Source organism: Heterocephalus glaber, unplaced genomic scaffold, assembly GCF_053883595.1.
Source record: "Heterocephalus glaber isolate CG9 unplaced genomic scaffold, H.glaber_assembly_v1.0 deba00001538, whole genome shotgun sequence".
NCBI classification, from domain to species: Eukaryota; Metazoa; Chordata; class Mammalia; order Rodentia; family Bathyergidae; genus Heterocephalus; species Heterocephalus glaber.
Window position 1 is genome coordinate 18,979,178 of NW_028258333.1, and position 23,793 is coordinate 19,002,970.

Consider the following 23,793-nt stretch of genomic DNA (forward strand, 5'->3'; position numbering starts at 1 on the left):
CAGATTCGTTAGTAATCTGACAAAGTGAGTCTTACAGAGTACACCTGTGAATCTTATACAGTACACCTGTGAATGTTCACAGCTCAAACGTTCCTAAGTCAGGGACTTACTATATAGTTTAAAGTGTCTTCTGGCAGAATAACATGAGATTCCTGGCTTAGAGACAAATGACTGTTATTCATGGCACATCAACTGGATTTAGTTTTTTCTAGGCTCCATTTAGGATTCGATCCCAGTTTAGAACTTTGTATTCAGATCCTTTTCATTAGGCCTCCCTGCAAGTCCTGCAACAGTGGCACAAGGGGAGGGGGTCAGATGACTCACAATAGGTATGGATCACAGATGAAAAACTCTGAGCATAGGCAACTTCAATCTTCTGATAGGCTGTAAGCCTATTGTAAGTCTGACTAACCTTTGTTCCACAGAGAGGCACATTATCTTCCTTATGCTGGACAGTAAACAAACTTACACATTCCTCTGGGGAGACTATCCCTCACTTTCAAGGCTGTTCAGTCTGAACTCTGGAAAAGATAGATGGGTGAGGGGGGCAGCTTATGCTGCTGTTCACGAGTCGTACACAACTACAAGACCTCTGGAGAATCATCTCCCAACTCCCAATAGCAGAGATACTCAGTAATATCAAGGAAAGGAAGGTTGGTGATGAAAATATTCTTGGCTTCTCTTAAAGATGCCAGTCAGTCTGTGACAATTGTCAGGAGTTCATGACCATGAACTTATATTCATTTGGAAGAGACAAAAGTGCAATGAACCCTTGACTTATGAACTCAGTTTGTTCACATGGCTGGTTGTAACTCAAGTTGGTCAGTTGAAGTCTCAGGCTCCTTTTCACGCCCTTCAAAGTCTCTCTGTCCTTAGAGAAACATTGGCCCAGGATTTCTCAATTAACCCCACACAGGAAAGGATGTTGTAATGTTCCTTCCAGAATTCTTTAAGAGTTAAACCTGTATGTGAGACCTTCTGGAAGCACAAGCAGCTGGCATTTGGGTCATAAGTCAAGACTTTGGTCACAAGTTAAAATTCCAGTCATAACCCACATTCTCTGTATGTCAGGCCAGTCGTAACTCACAGGTGCACTGTATGAGCTTCTGTGGATTGTGCCTGCGATGGAACTTCTGTGTTTTCTGCAGCAAGTATTTTCCATGTCTACTGCCTCTTGGCATAGAGTTGTGGAGACTGAAGGAAGCCGCATCTTTTTCCTCCATTCGCTTAGCTGGGAAAGCACCTTCTACAGAGTCATGAACCAGATCTGCTCTTGATGATTCAGCAGCTTCTGCCCCTAATGAGCTAGCAGAGGCTGATATCTCTGCCACCTGCATCTTGAGATTCATCTTTCCTCATGTTTTAAATGTTCCAAGGGTCAAGTGGCATTACATTCTGCTACACATTTTTGGTCAGTAATTGGATATGCCTCTGGTGTTTTATATCCTTCCTCTTTAGGGAAGGCTTACTTAAATTTCTTTTTCTTTTTTTTTTAAATATATATATATATTTATTGGTACATTTTAGGTATAAAATACATTTACATTTATCATTGGGTATTTGTACCAGAACATGATGTATCTTAGTTTTTATGTTTTCTCCCATTACCTGTGCACCCTTCACCCCCTCCACCCTTCCCTATTTACACAGAGTTTGATTCCACTTTTTTTTTCCTCATAATTTTGTCTTTCCTTTCTTCCCTTTCCCCTTTCCCTTCCACCATCCCCAAACCCTTGGACCTTTTCTTATTTCAAATTATCAATTATTCATTTTAATCATTTTCATCCTTATTTACACTTTCTATTTCTCACACTAGAGAAACTATTCAGTATTTACACATCTGTGCCCTATTTATTTCACTTAAGAGTATGGCCTCAATATGCATCCATTTAGCTATAAATGTCTCTAGTTTCACATTCTTTATGGCTGAGTAGTGCTCCACTTTATAAAAAAACCACATCTTCTTTATCTAGTTACCAGTTGATGGGCACTTGGGCTGCTTCCAAGCTTTAGCTATTACAAACTGTGCCACTATAAACATGGCTGCACATATATCGCTGTGGTATGATTCTTTTAATTTTGGGGGGAAGATTCCCAGTAGGGGAATAGCTGGGTCAAATGGGAGCTCTAGTCCTAGTTCTTTGAGGTATCTCCATACTGATTTCCACAGTGGTTGCACCAATCAACATTCCCACCAACAATGGAGAAGGGTTCCTTTCTCTCCACACCCCCGCCAGCATTTGTTATTGGTTGATTTCTTGATAGCTGCCATTCTCTGTGGGGTGAGGTGGAATCTCAGTGTTGTTTTCCCCTGCATCTCTCGAATGACCAGTGATGTTGAACATTTTTTCATATATTTATTTGCTGTTTTTACTTCTTTGTCTGAGAAATGTCTGTTCATTTTGGATGCCCATTTTTAAATTGGGTCTTTGAATTTGGGAGGTCTGATTTTTTTTTCAGTTCTTTATATATTCTTGATACTAGACCTTTGTCTGAGCTATAGCTGCTAAATATTTCTTCCCACATTGTAGGTTGTCTCTTAGCTCTGTTGGTAGTTTCTCTTGCAGTGCAGAAGCTTTTTAATACGATGAGATCCCAGTTGTTGATTCTTTGTGCTAGCTCCCGTGCTACTGAAGATTTGTTCATAAAGTCTTTTCCTATGCCAGTGTCATCAAGAGTTCTACCTAACTTATCTTCCAGCAAGTTTAGCGTTTCTGACTTAATATTTAGATCTTTAATCCACTTCGATCTTAGTTTAGTGCGCGGTGATAGGTATGGGTCTAGTTTTAATCTCTGACAGGTTGAAATCCAGTTTTTGTGACACCATTTATTAAATAGGCTATCTTTCCTCCAATGAGGGTGGTTGGCTCCTTTGTCAAAGATGAGGTGACTGAGTATGTCTGGAGTTGTTTCTGCGTCTTCTAATCTATTCCACTGATCTTCGGGTCTGTTTCTTTGCCAGTACCATGCTGTTTTTTATCACAGTAGCTTTGTAGTATAGTTTCAAGTTGGGGATTGTGATGTCCCCAGCCATGTCTCTGTTGCCTAGAATTGCTTTTGCTATTCTAGGTTTCTTCTGTTTCCAAATGAATTTTTGGATTGTTTTCTCTAGTTCTGTGAAGTATATTGTTGGAATTTCAATTGGCATTGCATTGACTCTATATAGTAGTTTCAGAAGTATGGCCATTTTCACTATATTGATTCTTCCTACCCAGGTACAAGGGATATCTTTCCATTTTCTTATATCCTCTTCAGTCTCCTTCTTCAGAGTGCTGTAGGTTTCAGTGTAGAGGCCTTTTGCTTCCTTTGTTAGGTTGATTCCTAGGTATTTCATTTTTTTAGATGCTATTTTTAAAGGAATTATTTCCCAAATTTCTCTCTCAATGGGTCTGCTATTTCCATATAAGAAGGCTATTGTTTTTTGAGTGTTGATCTTGTATCCAGCTACTCTACTGAATCTGTCAATTAGGTCTAGAAGACTTTTGACTGAGTTTTTTGTGTCTTCTATGTAAAGTATCATATCATCAGCAAATAATGACAGTTTCACTTCTTCCTTTCCTATCTTTATTCCTTTTATTTCTTTCTCTTGTCTAATTGCTATGGCTAATGTTTCCAGAAAAATATTGAACAGGAGTGGTAATAGTGGGCATCCTTGTCTTGTTCCTGATTTTAGCATGAAAGTTTTCAGTTTTTGACCATTTAGTGTGATGTTGGCTATTGGTTTTTCATAGATAGCCTTAATCAAGTTGAGATAAAGACCTCCTATTCCAATTTTCTGTAGCATTTTTATCATGAATGGGTGTTGGATTTTATCAAATGCTTTTTCTCCATCTATTGAGATAATCATATGATTTTTGTCCTTGACTCTGTTAATATAGTGTATTACATTTATTGATTTACAAATGTTGAACCATCCTTGCATCCCTGGGATAAATCCGACTTGGTCAGGGTGTATGATCTTCTTGATGACCCTCTGTATTCTGTTTGCCAGTATCTCATTGAGGATTTTTGCATCTATGTTCATTAGGAAGATTGGTCTGTAGTTCTCTTTTTGGATTGGGTCTTTCCCTGGTTTGAGAATCAAAGTAACACTTGCTTCCAGGAATGAATTTGGAAGCCTTGCTTCCCTTTCAATTTCATTGATGAGTTTAAAGAGTAATGGTGATAGTTCTTCTTTAAATGTCTTGTAAAATTCAGCAGTGAAGCCATCAGGATGTGGGCTTTTCTTTGTTGGTAAGTTTTTTATTACATTTTCAATTTCACTCATTGTTATTGGGGTGTTTAGAATTTCTATATCTTCTTCATTTAATTTTGGCAATTGGTATGTATCTAGGAATCTGTCCATTTCTTCTGTGTTTTCCATTTTATTAGAGTACAGGTTCTCAAAGTAGGTATTGATGATTCTCTGGATTTCTGCTGGATTTGTTGTGGCTTCACCTTTTTCATTCTTAATTGCATGGATTTGAGCCTTTTCTTTCCTTTTTTTGATAAGGTTGGCTAAAGGTTTATTGATTTATTCTTTCAAAAAAACAACTCTTTGATTCATTGATTTTTTTTTTTGTATCATTCTCTTAGTCTCCATTGCATTGGTTTCTGCTCGGATCTTTATAATTTCCTTTCTTGTACAAGCTTTGGGTTTGTTATGCTCTTCTTTTTCTAGGAGCTTGAGGTTCTGCATTAGGTTATTTAACTGAGTTCTCTCTGTTGTCCTAATATGGGCATTCACTGCTATGAATTTCCTGCATAGAACTGCTTTCATTGTGTCCCACAAATTCCTGTATGTTGTACTGGCATTATCATTTACTTGTAGAAACTGTCTAATTTCTTCTTTAATTTCCTCTGTCACCCATTGGTTGTTCAGGAGGGTGTTGTTCAATTTCCATGTGTTTGTGGGTGTTTTGTGGTTTCTTATGTTATTGATCTCCAATTGTATTGCACTATGGTCTGATAATATACAGGGGATAACTTCTATTCTTTTACACTTACTTAGATATGTCCTATGAGCTAGCATGTGATCTATTTTAGAGAATGACCTGTATGCAGCTGAAAAGAATGTGTATTCTGATTTTGTGGGGTGGAACACTCTGTAAATATCTACTAAGTCCATTTGTTCAATAGCTTCGTTTAGATCTAGAATTTCATTGTTAATTTTTTTTCTAGTTGATCTGTCTATTTGTGATAGAGGAGTGTTGAGGTCCCCCACTACAATTGTATTAGTGATTATTTGGTTTTTCATGTCCATTAATATTTGTTTTGTATAGTTGGGGGTATTCATATTTGGTGCATATATATTTAGAATTGTCATCTCTTCCTCTTGGATTGTTCCTTTCACAAGGATATAGTGACTATCTTTGTCTCTTTTAATTAGTTTTGGTTTGAAATCTACTTTGTCTGCAAATAAGATTGCTACGCCTGTTTTTTTCTGGGCTCCTGTCACGTGGAGAACTGTTTTCCATCCTTTTACTTTCAGTCTATGGATTTCCTTTTGAGTTAGGTGTGTTTCTTGTATACAGCATATTGCTGGATTTTGCTTCTTAATCCATTCTGCCAGTCTGTTTCTTTTGATTGGTGAATTGCCATTAACATTGATAGTTATAATTGACAGATATTGACTTATCCTTTTCATGATGTTTTACTCTTGTTGGCTCTTTTATTTCTTATTTTTCCCCCTTTTGCTTTAGTGTCTTACCTTGTGTGGTGTCTTCTCTCTGCTGGGCCTCATGGAGTTGTGACCTTCATTGTCTTTTTCTAGGATATTGCTTAAAATTGTTTGGAGTGCTGGTTTGGTGTTCACAAAATTTCTCAGGTGTTCTTTGTCATGGAAGTATCTAACTTCCCCATCGATTTTGAAAGATAATTTTGCAGGATACAACAGTCTAGGTTGGAAATTATTTTCTTTTAGGGCTTGAAATACTTCACTCCAGGCTCTCCTTGATTTGAGGGTTTGTGTTGAGAAGTCTGCTGTGATTCTGATGGGCTTTCCTTTGTAGATGGGCTTTCCTTTGTAGGTGATTTGTTTCTTTTCTCTAACTGCCTGTAGAATTTTGTTCTACTGTTGGGTTTCTGGGATCTTGACTATTATATGTCTAGGTGTAGATTTTTTTTTGGTCATGGCTAGATGGAGTTCTATATGCCTCACTTATCTGTATGTCCAATTCTCTACCTCTGTCTGGGAAGTTATCTACTATTATTTCTGTGAATGGTTTTTTTATGTCAATTGTACTTTCTCCTGTTTTTTCATGGACTCTTATGAGTCTTATGTTACTCTTCTTTGCATCATCTAGCAGCTAGGATTGATTTCTCATGGTCCCTTACTATTTTCAAGAAATCTCTGTTTTCATGGTCCTTAACCACAATCCTGTCTTCTATATCTGATAGTGTATCTTCAGCTTCCCTTAATCTGCTCTGGATGCTTTCAATGGAGTTTTTAATCTCCTGAATATCTGTTTGAATCTGTTTCATAGATTCCATTTCTTATGTTGGGCAATCATGTTTTCCATTTCTTTCTTATGCTGGGCATTCATGGCTTCCAGCATGTTTCTGATCTCATCTATTTTCTTATCCATTTCTGCTCTAGAGCTTCTAATCATGTCTTTCACTCTGCTCACTATGTCTCTATTTATCTGGGAGATTATTGCTGTTTTGAAATTTTCTAAAGCCTCATGCATCTGCTTTGTTACTTCTTGTGCTATCAGTTCAGGGTGTCCAAGTGGTTGCTTATCAGACTTTTCCACCTCATTTCCCCCAGAATTTTCCTTTTTGTGGCATGGAAGCCTGCATTTGTGCCTTGCTTAAGTGTCTTCTCATTTTTGTTTTTGGTACTCTCCTTAATTTAATTCCTGGGTTGATATTTGAAGATTGCTTAATGTAGGCATCTTTGTTGCTTGTGTTTAAAACCCTTGTGGAATGATTGCTTTTCAGAGGTGTCTTCCAGATATAGCTTGTGTTTGGGTTTTGAGACTCTAATGACTCTGAAGCTATTATATTTTTCTTATACCAAGAAGAAAAACTAATTAGATCAATCACAACATGTTAGCCCAAATGACATAGTCAGCAATACCATAGTATCAAGCACGGCTTAGAAAATGACAATTTGTGGTAGTTATTAATCTTTCACTCATTTTTAACTATGCGAGTTAAATTATAACCGAGGACCAACCCAACATAAGTTTATAATGAATAAACTCTTCAATATAGCATCTTTCCCCTTCAGGGTGGGGAGTTAAAAGGAGTTGGGGAGGGAGGGACAGGTAGAAAGAACAGGTAAGATTAGCGGTGAGGCCAGAAGACCCAGAAAGATCACACAAACTCTAAGAAGTTGTTAAAGGCAAGAGAAAATGGCAGAATGAAGAACAAAGATGTGAATAGAATCACCTAACAGCAACAGGGAGGCTAGATAACAAATTTACTTTCCTTTAAACCTAATGATAATCAAGAGAAGGAAAAAGAGAAGAAAAGAACAGTAAGGGAGAAATCCGAATTCAGTGCAGAAAGGAACAAATGAGATGAGGAGCAATGTGGGACGGTGAGAGAATGAATGAGAGAGAGAGAAAGAAAAGATAAAAGAAAGAGAAGTAAAACTTTGAAGAGTAGAAAAAAAGTAAAAATTAAGAATTAAAAATAAGAAAAAAAATTTTTTTTTCTTTTTTGCAAATAGCACTGGAAATTATAGGCCTCCTTCAGGGTATGTCTCTGCTGTCACAGTAGGCAACGTAGGAATCCCTGCGCATATACAAGTCAATGAGTCTCAGCAAGCCAGCAGCAGACCAAGTACAGTGGTCTGACGTGCCTTTATTGCAGAGGTTCTCTTTACTTTTCTGCTGAGCTTCAGTTTTCTTCGAGGAGCCTGAGAAGCCCTCTTTTTGTTACTAACTTCTGCTCTGTCTTGTGGCGCTCAGGACAAGGGTCTTTATAATCTCCTGTGCCTCTGTAGTGTGGGAGCAGGTAGCAGAAAAGCCAGAACGTAGGCGGTGCACGGCGCGGGGGGGGGGGGGGGGGGGGACCTGAGCGCTAAGCGGACCTCACCGTGCCGTGGGCGTGGCCCGGGACTGCCGCAGGAGCTTCAAGCTGCTTGTTTTGTCTCACTGGGCCGGTAGCTACAGCTTAGAGAGCGTCTTTAAATTTCTTTTTCACCTGCTGTTAAACATTCTTTTTCATCTTTAGCAGCTCTGCTTTCAGAATTTGGATGCCTTTTTTTTTCTTTTTCTGTTCCTTTTTCTGACTCAAACATTATCTTTGTAAAATACTAACCTAGATTCTATCATATAGGGTCTATAATTTAAAAAAATAAAATCAAAGAGTCCTTTATTTAATAAAGTATCTGTTGTTCAAGTGCATCTTGACTGTCACTACCGTCTTGGAATTAGCCAATCACCCCCATCCAGTTCTAGCCTATAGACATCCTCCCAAATCCCCTCTGGTATTTCTCCCCTTTACAGTCCTTGGATTTTTCTAATTTCCTACATTTCTCAGGCCTTTTTTCATCAGGGTAACAAAAATAACTGTTTCCTTTTAAAATTTACTTGGGATTATTTTTCTCTTGTCTTCCTTACCACTCTCCCTTAAATCCGTCCACACGTGCAGATCTGTCTTGGTATAGCTGTCCCACATTCTTTTGCTAAAGCTCTTCATCTGCAGTTTAAAAATCACATCTCTCACTTTTTTTCTGGGTCTGGGATCTCTGGTTTTGCCTCTGTTCCTCAGTGCTGAGGATCAGACCCAGGGCCTTGTGCATGGCAGGTAAGTGCTCTCCCACTGAGCCACTGAACTACACCCCAGCCTTCAGGTTAATTCCTTCAATCCCAGTAACCCCTATCATCTAGGAATTTCTAAGTGTTTCCTCACTTTTGGGATGCTGACTTTAAGAGCAGTTAGGAACCAACAGTTTGGTCGTCTTTATGCATCACTCTGTCCTAGGCATCAGCAGCCCAGCTCCCCTTCATATATGTGCATTCTAAGATCTCATTTTGACTTCTAAGGAAATCTCTCCCTCTAATCATCCTATGTTCTTTTATTTTCTCTTTTCCACTGCTCCTATTCTACTAAATTCTTAAGACCACAGCATGTTTTCAAGTCCACGTAGGTGTTGTGCACAAACTTGACTTCTACAAATAAAGTGTTCCAGGCACATGGCCAAAATCACCTTCTTAGCTGTTCGGTTTGCAGTAATTTTCTGGAGGTATTTTTTACCTTTGATCTAAGAAGATGGCATATTCTCTTTGGGTTCCCATTGGTTTAAATTCACTCATGAGTTAAACCTGCTACCTTTCCACAGGTGTGAAGGTGAAATGTCTATTTCTGCAGCCTGGTGCTGTAGTCATGGTTTGTGTAGTCATTGAATCCAGAGCATCCTGAAACTTACCTGCTTGGGAGAGAGCTTGAGCCTTGTGTTGTGTTGTGTTTTTATTTCAGCTAAACTGTCTCTACACCTCTATAATATACAGTGAGTACTCTGCTGTTGTTCCCAAAAGCATTTTTGCTGAATCTCCTTTGTGACCCTAGAAAATAATTACAAGGTAATTTTATCCCTTTAAAAGTAAATACCATTACCACAATTTATCTAAGAGATACCCTACTGATGAATACTTCTTGGTTGTTTTTGAACTCTTGGTAATATAAGTAAAGCATACATTATTTTGTATGTCTGTAATTATAGTTACATTAAAAGTTCTTAGCACTGCCAGGTCAAAGAGTATTTACGTTTGGCATTTTAACTAATATTGCCATAAACTTTAGGAGCAAAAGTAGAAAGTACTTGTCTTTCCACATTTTCAGGAATATGGATTTTTTGTATCACACTTGTTTCCCTATTCCAATAAAGGGTTTATTTTCAAAAATAAATAAAAGTAAATACTATTGTTTCCATTTTATATAATGAAAGAATTATCTCAGGCAATTGGGAATTACACTGTACTCTGTGTACATTGTTTGTTTGTTTTATTTTGTGGTGCTGACAGTCAGACCCAGGGCCTCACACATGCTAGGCAAGTGCTCCACCACAGAGCCACGTCCCAGGCCTCACATACTTCTTCATGTGCTTAGGAAGAATTGGGGAAATTGAGCTCAGTCCTGCATCTCCTTTGCCCCAGAGCTTTGGTGAACTCTAGAGGCCAGGCCCTGTGCTGCTCCTGTAATGCTGGGCCTTTGTGTTCTTTCATAGCTCTAGGGGTGATTCTGATGCACACCAAGGTTGCTTAGGCCATTCCTGGTCCCTAGAACTTTCCCTCAAAAGCAGGAAGACCTGCCTCAGTCACTTTGAACTTTCTTGTACCCATGCACCAGCCTTCATGCCCACTCCGAGAGGCCTCTGTTGGCAGTTCCTGGACTTTGGAGGTTCTCTGAGCAGACTGGGTTGCTGTTCAACTTTCTCTGACCCACATTTAGGATTCAGTGAAAATCAGATCTGTCATCACACATTTGACTGCTTACTGGTTTCCAGAATTTTGTTGCTGTTGTCTTCCATTCTCTTTGTCCTTGTGGGACACTCTCCCTCTCTCCCTCTCTCCCTCTCTCCCTCTCTCCCTCTCTCCCTCTCTCCCTCTCTCCCTCTCTCCCTCTCTCCCTCTCTCCCTCTCTCCCTCTCTCCCTCTCTCTCTCTCTCTCTCTCTCTCTCCTCTCCCTCCCTCTCTTCTCCCTCTCCTCTCTCTCTCCTCTCTCTCTTCTCCCTCCTCTCTCTCTCTCCTCTCTCTTCCTTTTTCAGTCTTGCTAGTATGTTTTCAAGAGAGAAATCTGCCACCATTAATTAGCTGTATAATTTTAATTCTTAAATGCAGACCTGTTTTTCAGACAAGGACATTGAAGCTCAAAGAAGTTGACTAATGTGAATAAATTGCTAACAGTGAGGTCCAATGAAGATTTGTGCCCAGGCTGCCAGATTCTTAACCAGTCTGGCCACTGCCTCCCTATAAAACCACAAGCTAAAAACGCTTCTTCGTTGAGAGAGAATTCCATAGGTTACAGGTACAGCAAGATGTAGCAAGGGGCTCAAACATGGAAAGTGCAAATTCTCTTGATTCCAAGAATATAATGATATTGTTTGTATAGCACACAAATTAGGAATTGCTCGTACATAATAGATCATATCCATTGTTTTGCTGAACTGAAGGCCTTCAAGGAGACCTTTCTGGAGATTTCACTCCAGAACAAGTAAAATGACGTTTTCGGATCAATTTGATTTATTCTGTGCATGGAGGGAAATATACACAAAAGGAATTCTAAAAGGGTTAACATTTTCAGACAATAGCATAAAACTAAAGAAAGGTCCATTGTAATCAAAGTCACATTTTGTATGTTGCTACGTCCTGCTAGAACCTGGAACTGATGTTTCTAAGTAGCCCACTTCCTGTTCACTAAGTTTCAAGCTTCTAACACCATAGCTAACCAGTTTTCTGTTACAGGAGGAAACAGTCCCATTTCAATTCAGAGTCCTATTGCTATGGTTTGAATAAGTTCATGTGTTGGAAACTTAATTCCCAATGCAACACTGTCGGGGGATGTAATAAGAGGGCATTTGAGCCTTTGCGAATGGTTGAATGTCATTGCGATCAGGGGCTTATTATAAAAGCAAGTCTGGCCTCTTCTTCCTCTTGCTCCCTCACATTCTCCTGTCCCTCCACCTTCCATGATGAGTAGCAAAGAACCCCCGCTCCTGAAGCCCTGAAGTAAGATTCTGCTCCTGCCTGTAGCTCAGCACTGCACCCTTTGCAATACTTTGAGATATCTCCAGGCCCACTTTGTTTCTAGCCACAGGGTAGCAACATAATGCTGTCTTTATCATAAGATTTCTTTGGCATTAGAAATCTTACTGGCATTTTGTAGATCATGGAAATTAAATCTCATTTCATTCTTTGATGCACTAGGGGATTAAGAAAAAAATTGTTTCTTTAAGGCTTTTAAACCACTTGCCTCAGCTTCTGAAAATAAAAGTTTACAGCACTTTTGTTTATACCTTACGGATTTTAGATTTGACATAGTGCATGTAAGCTCTTATATAACTCAACGTCACTCGTTGTATATTCCTACTTTCTTCACACACTATCTAGCCTAGATCCCTGATATATGTTATATGCAACAAAATGTTATATAAGGGTCTGTTTTATTTCCTCATGTGTCACATAGAGATATTATTTACCTTGTTATACAGTGCTGCCTCGGTTCACAAACTCTTGTTTGCAAGCAGTTCAGTTCACAAACAGAAGCAATTTGGCAAAACTTTGTTTGCAAATTCTGCAACAGGTGAAAAACATGACCGCAGCTATTTTTCCCACATAAACAAAAACGTGGCCATCTTTTCTAAAATTGTAGAACAAATTAAGTTCATGAATCAGAGTACCACTATATATATTTGCTGTGAAAATGAAGTGGGAAAAATACTTGCTCAGTATTGACTGTCCATATCATTCATTAAATTCCAAAACACCTTCGGATGGGAGGGGTATATTCTAGTAACCCTTGGAGCCAGAAGTCAGGATATGGAGAATCAAGTTGAAGCCTTGTCTCCATTTCTCTCCCTTCCTTCCATCTCTATATTTATAAGCTTATGTGCATTTGCACCTGTAAATATACATGTATGTAATATTCTGAAACAATTGATACTGAGTTGCTAGTTTACTCTTTATCCTTCTATGTCTCAATAAGTATTTCCTAAAAGATAAAGATAATCATATAACCTTTAAAATCAGAAAATTAACAAAAATACTACCGAAGAACATATAGGCTCCGTTCACATTTTGCTAATTATCTCAATAAGAATCTTTACAGTGATAAGAATTGTAACCACCTCTAAGGTAGTTTACTATGATAAAATACCATAGACTAGTGCCTCATAAATACTGTAATTTTATTGTTAACATTTCTGATGTCTAGGGAGTCTAAGCTCAGGAAGCCAGCACAGTTGTGTTCTGCTGAAGGTTCTCTTCTAGGGTACAGACAGCCATATTCTTACATAATCATGTATCAACAAAAAGGCTACAAACTTTGCCAGCATTTCATATAAGGACACTCTTCATGCTCAAGAGGACTTCACCTTTACAACCTAATTATTTTCCAAAGCTCCATCTTCTACTATCATTATACTAGGGATACAGATTTCAGCATATGAATTTTGTTGGAGATTATTCAGTCTCCATATTACCTTTCTAGGATCCAACTAAGGGAAACATATTGCATGTAGATGTGATTGCTTTTGAGATTTTACAATCATTTTTCAGCCTTCTCTTTGTCTTTCACATCTGTGGTTTTGAAGAACACACACCACTTCTTTTGTAGCATTTTCCTCATGTTTTAGATGTCTGATATTTCCTCAAGTTTTAATTGTGTGATATTTCCTCAAGATTAAATTCATGTCCTGCATTTTGTGCAAGGATATCACAGAAGTGATTGTTTTTTCTTATTGTATCATATCACTAAAGTGTTCATTTGTTCCACCATTCGTGATTAGTCCCAACTCCTCTCCCCCTCCAAAAAAAAAAAAGTTGCAGCCTTGTTTGTAATGAGCCAAAATGTCCCAGGCAGCCCACTTTCCTCCTCAGGTACTCCTGTAAACACTTGTGTCGCAGAATTTCTCCAATTTTGTGAAAACCTGAGGCTCTGTGGGGAGAAATAGAGGGCAAAGTGAAAGGAAGACACATCCCAAGTCCAGAAACAGAGGCTAGGCTGATTCTCTTCCCTCAAGAGCATCGCCGATGGGTGTACAAAGCACTGGGTCAAGTCCCTGTGTAATAAACCACTCACTGCGGGCACCAAAGGAGGGAGTGGCTCACAAGTTCAGGGCTGCCTCCCTGAAGGTGAACAGCCTGGACCAGTTGGTACATCCGGCGAAAACTGGGGACTTAACTCGGTCTCCAGTGATTGCTGTCTGCAGTCTAGACAAGTTCTTTCCGTGAGGTCTTTCCTGTGGATTCTCTCTGGATCGCTCGATTTGTGCGTCACCTTGTTGCATGCGGCTCAGGTCCTTGGCCCATCTCAAAGCTGGTCCTTTTTCACTGTCAGAATTTGGGGCTGGGACAGACATCTCTGTAGAGAATCTCTAATCCTCAGGATTCTGTTCTCGCTTGTTCTTCATAACTTCACCCTGGACACCGGCCGGTCGCTGACATTGTAATATGAATACAGCAAACTTGTTCTCTTTGTTTTCTGTGTCAGGATTAATTTATTTTCCCAATGCCTTTTCCTCAACTTTGCCTCTATCTCCTCAATCTCAGACCTTTTATTCCTCCTCCTTATCTACAGAGATACTTGAGCTTAAGGAAGGAGATGGAATCTTCCAAACTTTATATATTATATATAAAATTTATATATAAATAATTACCGTAGAAAAGGGAAGTTACATGGGAGATTATTCCAACTGCTTATTTTATACATTTTTACACGCTGACTTTGATAGTCAATATGTAATTTTATTATTAAAATCAGGTGGGATTTTCTACATTATGATTAGGAAATTTTTAGGTGTCAAAAGATATCGTCCATGTCTTTTTTACAGTTTGTATGTGTTCCTTAGCATGAATCTTATCTTTCGGCTTTTTCCCCTGGTACTGAGAATTGAATCCAGGGCTTGCACGCTCAGCTACATCTCCCTCCCTTTTTATTTTTCATTTTAAGACAGAGTCTAAGATGTTAAGCTGCCTAGGCTAGGTTCAAACATTGAGTCCTCCTGCCTCAGCCTCACAAATGTACTACCACATCCAGATGAATGTTATATATTTTAATATAAGGTGCTTTTTTTACCCTCCAGAACTTAAAAAGGAAAATGAAATTTCAAATAAAAAATTTATTGTTTGATGCATCTCATAAGTCTGGTACATGTAAATTTATCCCCCCAACTAATTTTTTAATAAACACTCAAATGAACATATCCTTTTCCAATCTAATAACTGCAGTTTTTTACATGTTTGACTTTTGTAGGCTGGAGGACCCAAGGAACCTTGGGGTTAACCATTCTGCATCACCTCTTGGCTACACCTTGTAACCCAGGAGTCCTCAATCCTGGGAGGTGTTTAATCAGTGCTCAGGAATGTAGTGCATGGAGCATGAGTTGGACTGAGGGGAAACCATCGTGTGACACACAGTGAGGCTTTGGTCAGTGACAAACTACACATCCAACAGTGGTCTCATCAGATTATAATAGACCTGAAAAATTCCAGTCACTGAGGAACACCATAGTGCCATGCATTGCTCATGGGTGTAGGGATGCAGGTGTACAAAACTGTGCCATGAGTTGTATAAAAATTTGGCACAGGAGGGTAAAGGGGTTGAAAATGATCAAGATATGTTGTATGCATGTACCAAGTCCCTAAAACTAACACTGCTATTCTGTATTACAAACATGCAGTAATAAAAAGGTACATACAATCATGTACAGTACACTATACCTGACATAAATTATTGTTACTGGTTTATGTATTTATATATATGCTTCTTTTTTTTGGTACCAGGAATCAAACTCGGGTCCTTGCTTTTGCACAGCAGGCGGCGAAACCACTGGGCTAAATCCCCGGGCCTATATATATGTTTTTTGTCATTATTTTAGATTGTACTCTTTCCACTTATTAAAAAAATGTTTACTGTTTAAAAAATGTGCCAAGCTATGCCGGCAATGACCTCCTAGGCTTGTGATTACCATAGTTTCCCTCCCTCTCTCTCTATCTCTCTGTCTCTCCGTCTCTCTGTCTCTCTCTGTCTCTCTCTTCTCTGTCTGTCTCTCTCTCTGTCTCTCCTCTGTCTGCCTGTCTCTCTCTTTCTCTCTCTGTCTTGATTTTTGAGACAGGACTCGCTGTATAGTTCAGGCTGGCCTGGAACTCGCTATGTAGCCAAGGCTGGGCTCAAGTTCATGGTGATCCTCCTGCCTCAGCCTCCCTAGTGCTATAGGATTATAGTACCAGGTCTCTTAATTGTTATCCAGAGACCATGCTAAGTGACTGACGTACATCATGTCATCTATGTACACTCTATGCCATTTCCACAGCATATGACAAAATCCCCCAATACCTCATTTCTCAGAACAGACCCCCATCGGTCAGTAATGCACACCTGTAGTTATTTGACGGCCACACAATCAGAGTTTGACTCTTAAAATTTTAGGAACTTTAAAATTGGGTTTAAATTTCTGATTTAATATTTGTTGCAAGTTGAATTTAGAAAAGCACTGACTCCCAAGCCAAGTCACCTAGGTTCTAGCTGTGGCTTTGCCACTGACTCCCCTGGGTGACCTTGAGACAAGGTTCCTCTCAGTGGAATAAAGATACGACTGCCGGAGGCCCTTCCAGGCGCTGTGCCTGATAGGGAGGTGTGCGTCTGGCTGCAGGTGACCTGAAGGCTGTGCTTTGGTCTGGGAGCCTTGCTGTCACGTGACACATAAACTCCCACTCCCGGGGCCTCCTGGAGATAACTTCCTGGAGGGGCAACGTCCCTTATCTTGGGACAAAACTGTCCCATCAGCTCTGTGCTCTCTGTCTTGCAGATGCCCGGCACCAACGAGCCCCAAGACGTGTGCGGCCCTGAGGATTCCAAGGGGAGCCTACAAAGTCCCAAACAGGGCAGCAGTAAAATGAAGCTCAAGAGTCGTCTTTCGGGTAAGTGGGGACTCTGCCCGGTGCAGCCTGCCTGCAGACGGCTTCCAGCCTCGGGCTGGGAGACAACACCTTGATGGGATGAGCCCTTTTTCTCCCTTAAAACCTCCAAAAGGTTTTTCCTTCCATGATCCCTGCTCCCGGCAGAACAGCTCCATTAAGCCTAGCTGCCTATGTGTATGTCTTTATGTGAGTCATAACCAAATGAACGTCAGCATCTCTGTCTCTAGTGCAGCAAGGATCCCCCGTATATCTGGTTCATTTGTGTCAGATTTCAGGTGACCCCGTCGGTGGGGATGACCCCTGGTGGCCCATCTTCCCACAAGCCAGCGGAACAACAGGCAGGGGCCACTTATCTAATGTCAAGTCTTCATCTCAGCTAGGCAGGAAAAAGATGGGATGGCGCAGCAGCTTTTGAAATGAATGGATATAGAACACAGTTCTATATTCCAGGGCATTTCCCTAGAGCAGTGGTGGCGAACCTGTGGCACGCGTGCTGCAGATGTCTGTTTGTTCATTGACAGCTCCACAAGGTTCACATCACTGCCCTAGAGCAACTGACCTGAGCCTGAGAGACCTGCAGGAGACACACTGTGGCTTTCATGTGACCTAGGCACTTTTTCCCTGAGGGGTCCTTTCTTCCATGAAGAATAAAAATTGTACTTTATGGCTGTGTTGATATAAAGACACAGGCTGTATTTTTTAATCTATTCATTACTGTTATGCTCAGGTTTTTCCCTGCATTAAAAAAATAGTTAACCGGGGGAGTGGTATTTCCATGGGTCTCCAGAAGAGGCATGGGCTCCTAGCATTGTGCCCCCCAGCATGAAGAAGAAATAACTGGGGTGGAAGCAAAGCAAGGGCTTTGAGGCACAGCAGAACCAGCCTTAGCCTTCAGCTCCTGCATGCTGTTAAGCCTGTGGGTTAGATTTTAACCTCCTAAACTTCTGCTTCTGTCGCTACAGAAAAGGAGGTAATATCATGAAAGGTTGGGTGTACTGTCTTTAATGACATAAAAGCATCTAATATAATGCATAATATGTTAACATCCAAAAAACTCATTTTCCTCTTCTACCACCCAAATCAGTGGAGAGGGTGGTGACCGGGCTGCCAGCCAAGCACATCTCCCTCCCTCGTGGCCCTGCCCTCAACTGAGTTTATTCTCAGTTAGGATGGGAGGTACAGGGCCATAGATACATCACTTTTTAAACCCAACTAACAATGAATTATTTTTCGATTTAACACAGAATGATTAAGCAGTGAGTGCTACCTCTGAGTAAATGTTAAGACAAGGATTTGTGACAAAGAGAGATGGTGATGAGTAGAGGTGGATGGAGATGCTGTGTAGACTCACCTGGAGACAGGGACCAGCACCCCTCCAGCCCTGAGGAACCCCGAGAGGGACACGCAGAGGTCCCGAGTTGGAGGGAGTCGCAGGGCACAGGGCAGGCTGAGGTCAGCTGTTTTGACAGACTTTATCACACCTTATAAACCGGTTCTCAGAGTAGCTCAAGAGCTCTGAGGAAATACGGGGACCTTTGAAACCCATGCAATCACATTCTTCATTTTATGGATGAAATGCTGAAAGTTCAGCGAATCCCAAAGGCCCCTGAGTCCAAGCCAGGAAAAGGACCCACCTCCCAGACAGAGTTCTCCTTCCTGTCCTTTGTTTCCCGGGGATCATGAAAAGAATTCTCTTCCCAGTCTTAAGCCTCCTAGATTCAGCTGCAGGGCAAGGGTGTAGCTTAGGCACCTTCCAGATGTATGATTTGCTCATTGTGTCCATACTATTAGTTTAGAACAAGCAGCATGTTCGGCTGAATCAAAAAATCCAGGACTGGCCACAATTTGCCACAAAGGGATGCCACTTCCTGTGGCCTACCCAGGACATCCAAGACCGGGAGAAGGAAATGCAGAATAGGGAAGCACACTTGGGGATCAGCTGTAACTGTGTTTGGTTCCCAGCTCCCCCACTTCGGGGTGGCACAGATGGCTGGGGCAGGTGGCCTCTGGGTCCCAGCTCCCTCAAGTGTGAAATGAGGATTGTGAGCTTTCTGGTTCCGCTGGGAGTGCCTTCCAAGATGGGGTGGTACTGCCTCTCCAGACTGTGGTAGCAGCAGGCCCTCACCTCAGTGGGGGCTGCCACTGTTAGCACATTATTGTCATAACATTGTGTTCAGCAGCAGCATTTTCATTTTCATTCTTACTGTTCTTGCCTCTTTCCCTCTGGAGAGAGGAACATCTTTGAATGGGCTCAGGCAGGAAGGGCTTCTCTAGAACTTGTCCTCTCAGTGGGAGGCGACACGTGTGCACAGGGGCAGCCACAGTGAGGCACCCACAACAGGTACAAAGTCTGGAAGTCTCCCGGGTAGTAGTGCTCAGGGGAGGCGGAAGGTAAAGGGGGTGGGGACGCTGTCAGGAGTCAGTAGGATAGAAGAGGGAGCAAGGACTAAGACTGGGGACAAAGTGAATGAGAGATTTTAGGGACAGTGGGGGCCAAGATGCTTAGAGAACTTTTTGACAGCTGTTTTTTTAGCTCCTCGGCCTTTTGAAAGATCCAGTGTAACCTATCAGCAGTAGTGACTCAGAGCTTGTCAGAGTTATTGGGGGAAAAGACACAGAATTTGAGGGTAGGAGAGGATAGTGCAGGCAAAGTTGGACAAAACGTGATTTTTAAATCACATGATTTTTCAGTCAGGGGGAGGAGGACAAATCCTTTTTGACAGACATCAGGATACAGCAAATCCATAGAGCCAGCAGTAGGAGATAAGACCGCAAAAATAATCAGGAGATGTATTAAAGAGCTTAAGGAATTGGGCCTTGTTTTAGTTTTGTGAAATATGTTCACTCTGAAGGTTTACATGCAGGAGACTTTTGTGTGATCGGCTCCTAATTTGTCCTGTAAACCTGGATGTTTGCCGTGATTTTCTTTAATGAGTCGTCCTGATGTTCAGGTTTCAGTGTATTATCTGTGGGTGCTACCGTGCATGTGTGGTTTTTCTCTTGTTGATGACAAGTCCTTCTCTGTCAGCCCCAAAGGAATTTTCTTCAAATAAATCTTTCTCAGATGAGTAAGCATGCCAAGAGAGATTAACGTGCTCATGAGTTATTAAGTCATGAGTTATTGAAGAGTGTCTGTAAAGAGTTTCCAGTCATTTCTGCTAGGGCTTTGCCCAGGCTGGCTCCAGAGAGACTACACCATGGTCTGTCATGTCACAGATGATTTTTCTGCTATTCTAACCTCAGTTTTCCTTACTTATTACCTTCTTTTTTGCTAGCAGGATTCCCCTTTAATTTTGGTACTTTTGACTTATCTATATTAATCCCTTAGGTTTGTAATCTTTTCTTTTTGGTACCAGAGATCGAACTCAGGACCTTCTGCTTACAAGGCAAGCGGTGGAACCACTGAGCTAAATCCCCAGCCCTGTAATCTTTTTAAAATGCAAAGGAATTTTACATTTTAAAAACCTGCTTCACAAAGTTAATATTTAGCTTTTGAAAAGCCAAGCCTTTAGTGATAACCATTATAACTATGTCAGCACTCTTCTAACTTTTCATTGCTATGAAAATCTCATCAGTATAATCTTTTTCAAAGTATGGAATTGGGCCAGGGGTGTAGCTCAGTGGTCCCACTGCCTGCCCAGCAAGTGCAAGGTCCTAAGTTTGATCCTTGGTACAAAAAAAAAAAAAAAAAAACACAAAATTACCTTGTTTTATGCTATGAAAAACTTTTAAAGAAATTTTTAGGTAGATTAAAATTTTTAGTCATCAGTGAATTATCACATAGTGTAGGAGACCTTGATATTCTGAAGAATCTGTTTATATAGAGATTTGTAAGGAAACATATATAATATATGTTATATATATGTATAATGCAATTATAGCTATATTCACATGTAATTGATCCATCACTTAAGATTAAAGTTCTTTAAATTATTTTCAAATAGCATATAATATAAATTACATATTGATAATGGTATCTTTAAAAATTGTTACTGCCAAGAATAAACAGGATGCAAAACTATTAACCATAAAATTTAAAAAGTGACATTTATTCAGGCACTACGTAATGTTTCACTCAAAAATAGGTCACATATAAAACTGTGGTCCCATATGATTACCACCTAGTGATGTCATAGCCATCTTAGTCTGTGTAAGTACCCTCTGTGATGCCAACACAACCACAAAATTGCCCAACAACACATTTCTCAAAACTTATCCCTGTCGTTAAGCTATGCATGACTGCACTGTACAACATTAAAGCCATGAAATTTTGTTCATCAACAAATACCATTAAGACAGTGAAATGGTAAGGCACCGACAGGGAGAAGATATTTATAATACATAGTTTCCACAAAGGATTTGTAATTTAAAATATTACAAATAAATAAAAACTCCTATGATTCATCAAAAAAATGACAGAAATCTAATAAAACAATGGACAGAAGACTTGAACAAACACCTTACAAAAGAAAAACAGCCAATGAATATATGAAAAGAAACTTGTCATCAGAAATTAGTAATCAGTGAAAGACAAGTGAAAAACCATAGCGAGATCCCCATCCTGTGCTCACCAGAGTAGCTAACTTTGAAGACTGGCATTGCCGAGCATGAGGAGGATGTGGAGAAGGATGCATGCTGGTGAGATGTCACCAGCAAAGGTAAAGAGATGCCTGTGGTCAGTACCTCCACGCCTAGGTATTTCTGACAGAACTGACATGTATATAAGAAGATTTGGTAACAGTGCATTCTACAGCCCATGGCTATATTTGTACGGCCTGCAAGCTAGAAATACTTTCCACATTTTCAGGAGGCTATAAAAAAAGATGGAGGAAGAGGAGCAAAAGGGGGGAAAAGTGAAGAAAAGGGAAGAAGAAGAGGAGACAAAAGACAGTTCATGACCCACAAAGCTGAAAACATGTGAGAAAGTTTGCAGGGGTGGATGATAGCTCAGTGTTGCAGCGCTTGCCTAGTATGTGCGAGGTGCTAGGTTTGATCCCCAGTACACCACACACATTTGCTGGCCTTCATTCTAGATCTAAAACTGGAAATAAACCAAATGCCCATCACCAATAGAATGGATAAATGGTGGTACAATTATACAGTGAAGTACTACACAGAATGGGAGTGAGCAAGCTGTTGGCACACAAGCAGCACAGTTGAATTTCACAAATGTTAAGAATAAGGAGCTGGATGTAAAAAAAAAAGGTACATATGCTATGCATTGATTTGTGTAAAGTTCAAAAATAAAAGCAATGTATAATGCAAAAAGTCAGGATGGAAAGTCAGGATGGTGGGCACCATGGGACAGGAGGGGTCAGTCAGTGGCACAAAGGGAGCTTGGGGAGTTCTGCTTAATGCTCTGTTTCTTGATCTGGATATTAGTGGCACATTCATTGTATGGAATTTGAGAGAATTGTACAGTTAACATTTATGCACATTTCTATAAGTTTTATATTTTATGTGAAGGTTTTTTTATTCCCTTACACTATTTTAAAATATTTTTATTAGTACATGTTTGCCATGCATAATGTTTACATTTCTTGTGTGGAGTTGGTACAGTACACCACACATCTTAATTCATTTTTTCATCCCCTTTCCCTTTGAAAAAGATATACTTCCCTACTTGCTATTATCTTTGTCTTCTTTTGCTCTGTATTTATATTTTAGGTTTCTCATATGAGAGAAACCATGTGATATTTAAGCTTGCCTGTCTTGATTTATTTCACTTAACATTACGGTCTCAAAGTGCATCTCTTTTCCTACATATGACTCGTTTATCTTTCTTTATGGCAAAGTAATACTCCATTGTGTGTAAACAACACATTTTCTTTATCCATTCATCATTTCTGGACATTGGAAAAAAGGCATCTGCCCAACAATGGGACTGTACCAACCCGAGTGCGACTCCTCCCTCACTGCTGATAGCTTTCTCACTATTGTTTATGGCTCACTACTATTTATTTCACCCTACCTACATCTGACTTGGATCAAATATATTTGTTGTTGCCCCTTAGCCAATTGGCCACTTTAAAAACTGGCAGTTTCTTCATAGCCAGGCATTCATGGCCTCAACACACAATGGGCTTGTGCAGAACTTGGTGGTAGGACGCTGTGAGCTTGCTGCTTTAGGTGTCTTGGATGCCAGGCCTTCTGAAACTATGCATGTGTGTGTAAATGCAGCCAGTTCATGCCTGTGGGTGCTGTTAAGATTCTTCTCATCCCATATCAATGCACATTTTCCCCACCTTTTTTTCAAGGGGGTGTCCACCGACTAGAGTCTGTTGAAGAATATAACGAGCTGATGGTGCGCAATGGAGACCCTCGAATCAGGATGCTGGAGGTCTCCCGAGATGGCCGGAAGCACTCTCTTCCTCAGCTTCTGGACTCTTCTGGGACAGGACAGGTCAGTATTGGGCTGTGGTGCCTCTTGGTGGCTTCCAGGCACAGTTGCTTGGTTATGGACAGAAGAGCATGCTTCCATCCCTGGGTCTCCAGGCTTTTCTCCCCACCCACCCCTGCTTCAAATACCAGCAAGGACTTTTGTGTTAAGCTCTGCCCCTCTATGTGGACCACAAGTATTTCAAGCTAGAGAGATGGTAGAGAGAGTGAAGTCTACTCAGACAGACTAGAAAGGGAATAAACCTACTAGTTGAAAAAAGTAGGGGAAAATAAATCTCCCGTTGGGTCTTAACATCTTGATCCCCTTTCTACTGTGCGTTTTGGAACTGAGAGTTACTTTCAACTGCCAGGAAACAATGGTGTCTCACAGTCTGTGGTGAACCACCATCGCTTATTTAATGGGAGTGTCATGTGTCAGCATCAAGATGCTATGAGTGGGTGTGCACAGGCATGCTTGTGCCATGCCTGGGTCCTACCTGTTACATGGTGACTACTCAAGCAGCCAGGGTCCAAAGGGCCCATAAAGAGGGGTGAAGTCAGTGGTTTAATATCCCAGAGCCTGTTCCTCTTAGAGCACAGGCTCCTCTCAATCATACTGTCCCCAAGCCCCTAAAATCCTCAACTAAATTGAGGCAGACTTAGTTTATAGGAAATTTATGGGGTTCTTTGAGTCCCAACAGCATCAGCCAGAAGGCTAAGAGGAAACCGTTGGCATCTTGGCCCCAGACCTACAGTGAAACAGAGCTGCAGGAGAAGGGTGAGGCATCAGTGACACCTGTAAGTCCCTGGAGACTCATAGATGGTAGAGTTCTGAAGGTTTTAG

General features: G+C 40.6%; 1 protein-coding gene across 16 annotated transcripts in view; it reads left to right on the top strand.

Annotated features, from left to right (window-relative positions):
• Window positions 1-23,793, top strand: part of Pdzd2 (PDZ domain containing 2) — a 392,505-nt gene that overhangs the window by 317,847 nt on the left and 50,865 nt on the right. For all 16 annotated transcript variants that reach the window (XM_087189446.1, XM_004848663.3, XM_087189448.1 and 13 more), the window contains 2 exons: window positions 16,460-16,571; window positions 22,829-22,974. In XM_087189446.1, coding sequence (XP_087045572.1) covers window positions 16,460-16,571; window positions 22,829-22,974 — 258 coding nt within the window. The remainder of the gene's footprint in view (window positions 1-16,459; window positions 16,572-22,828; window positions 22,975-23,793) is intronic.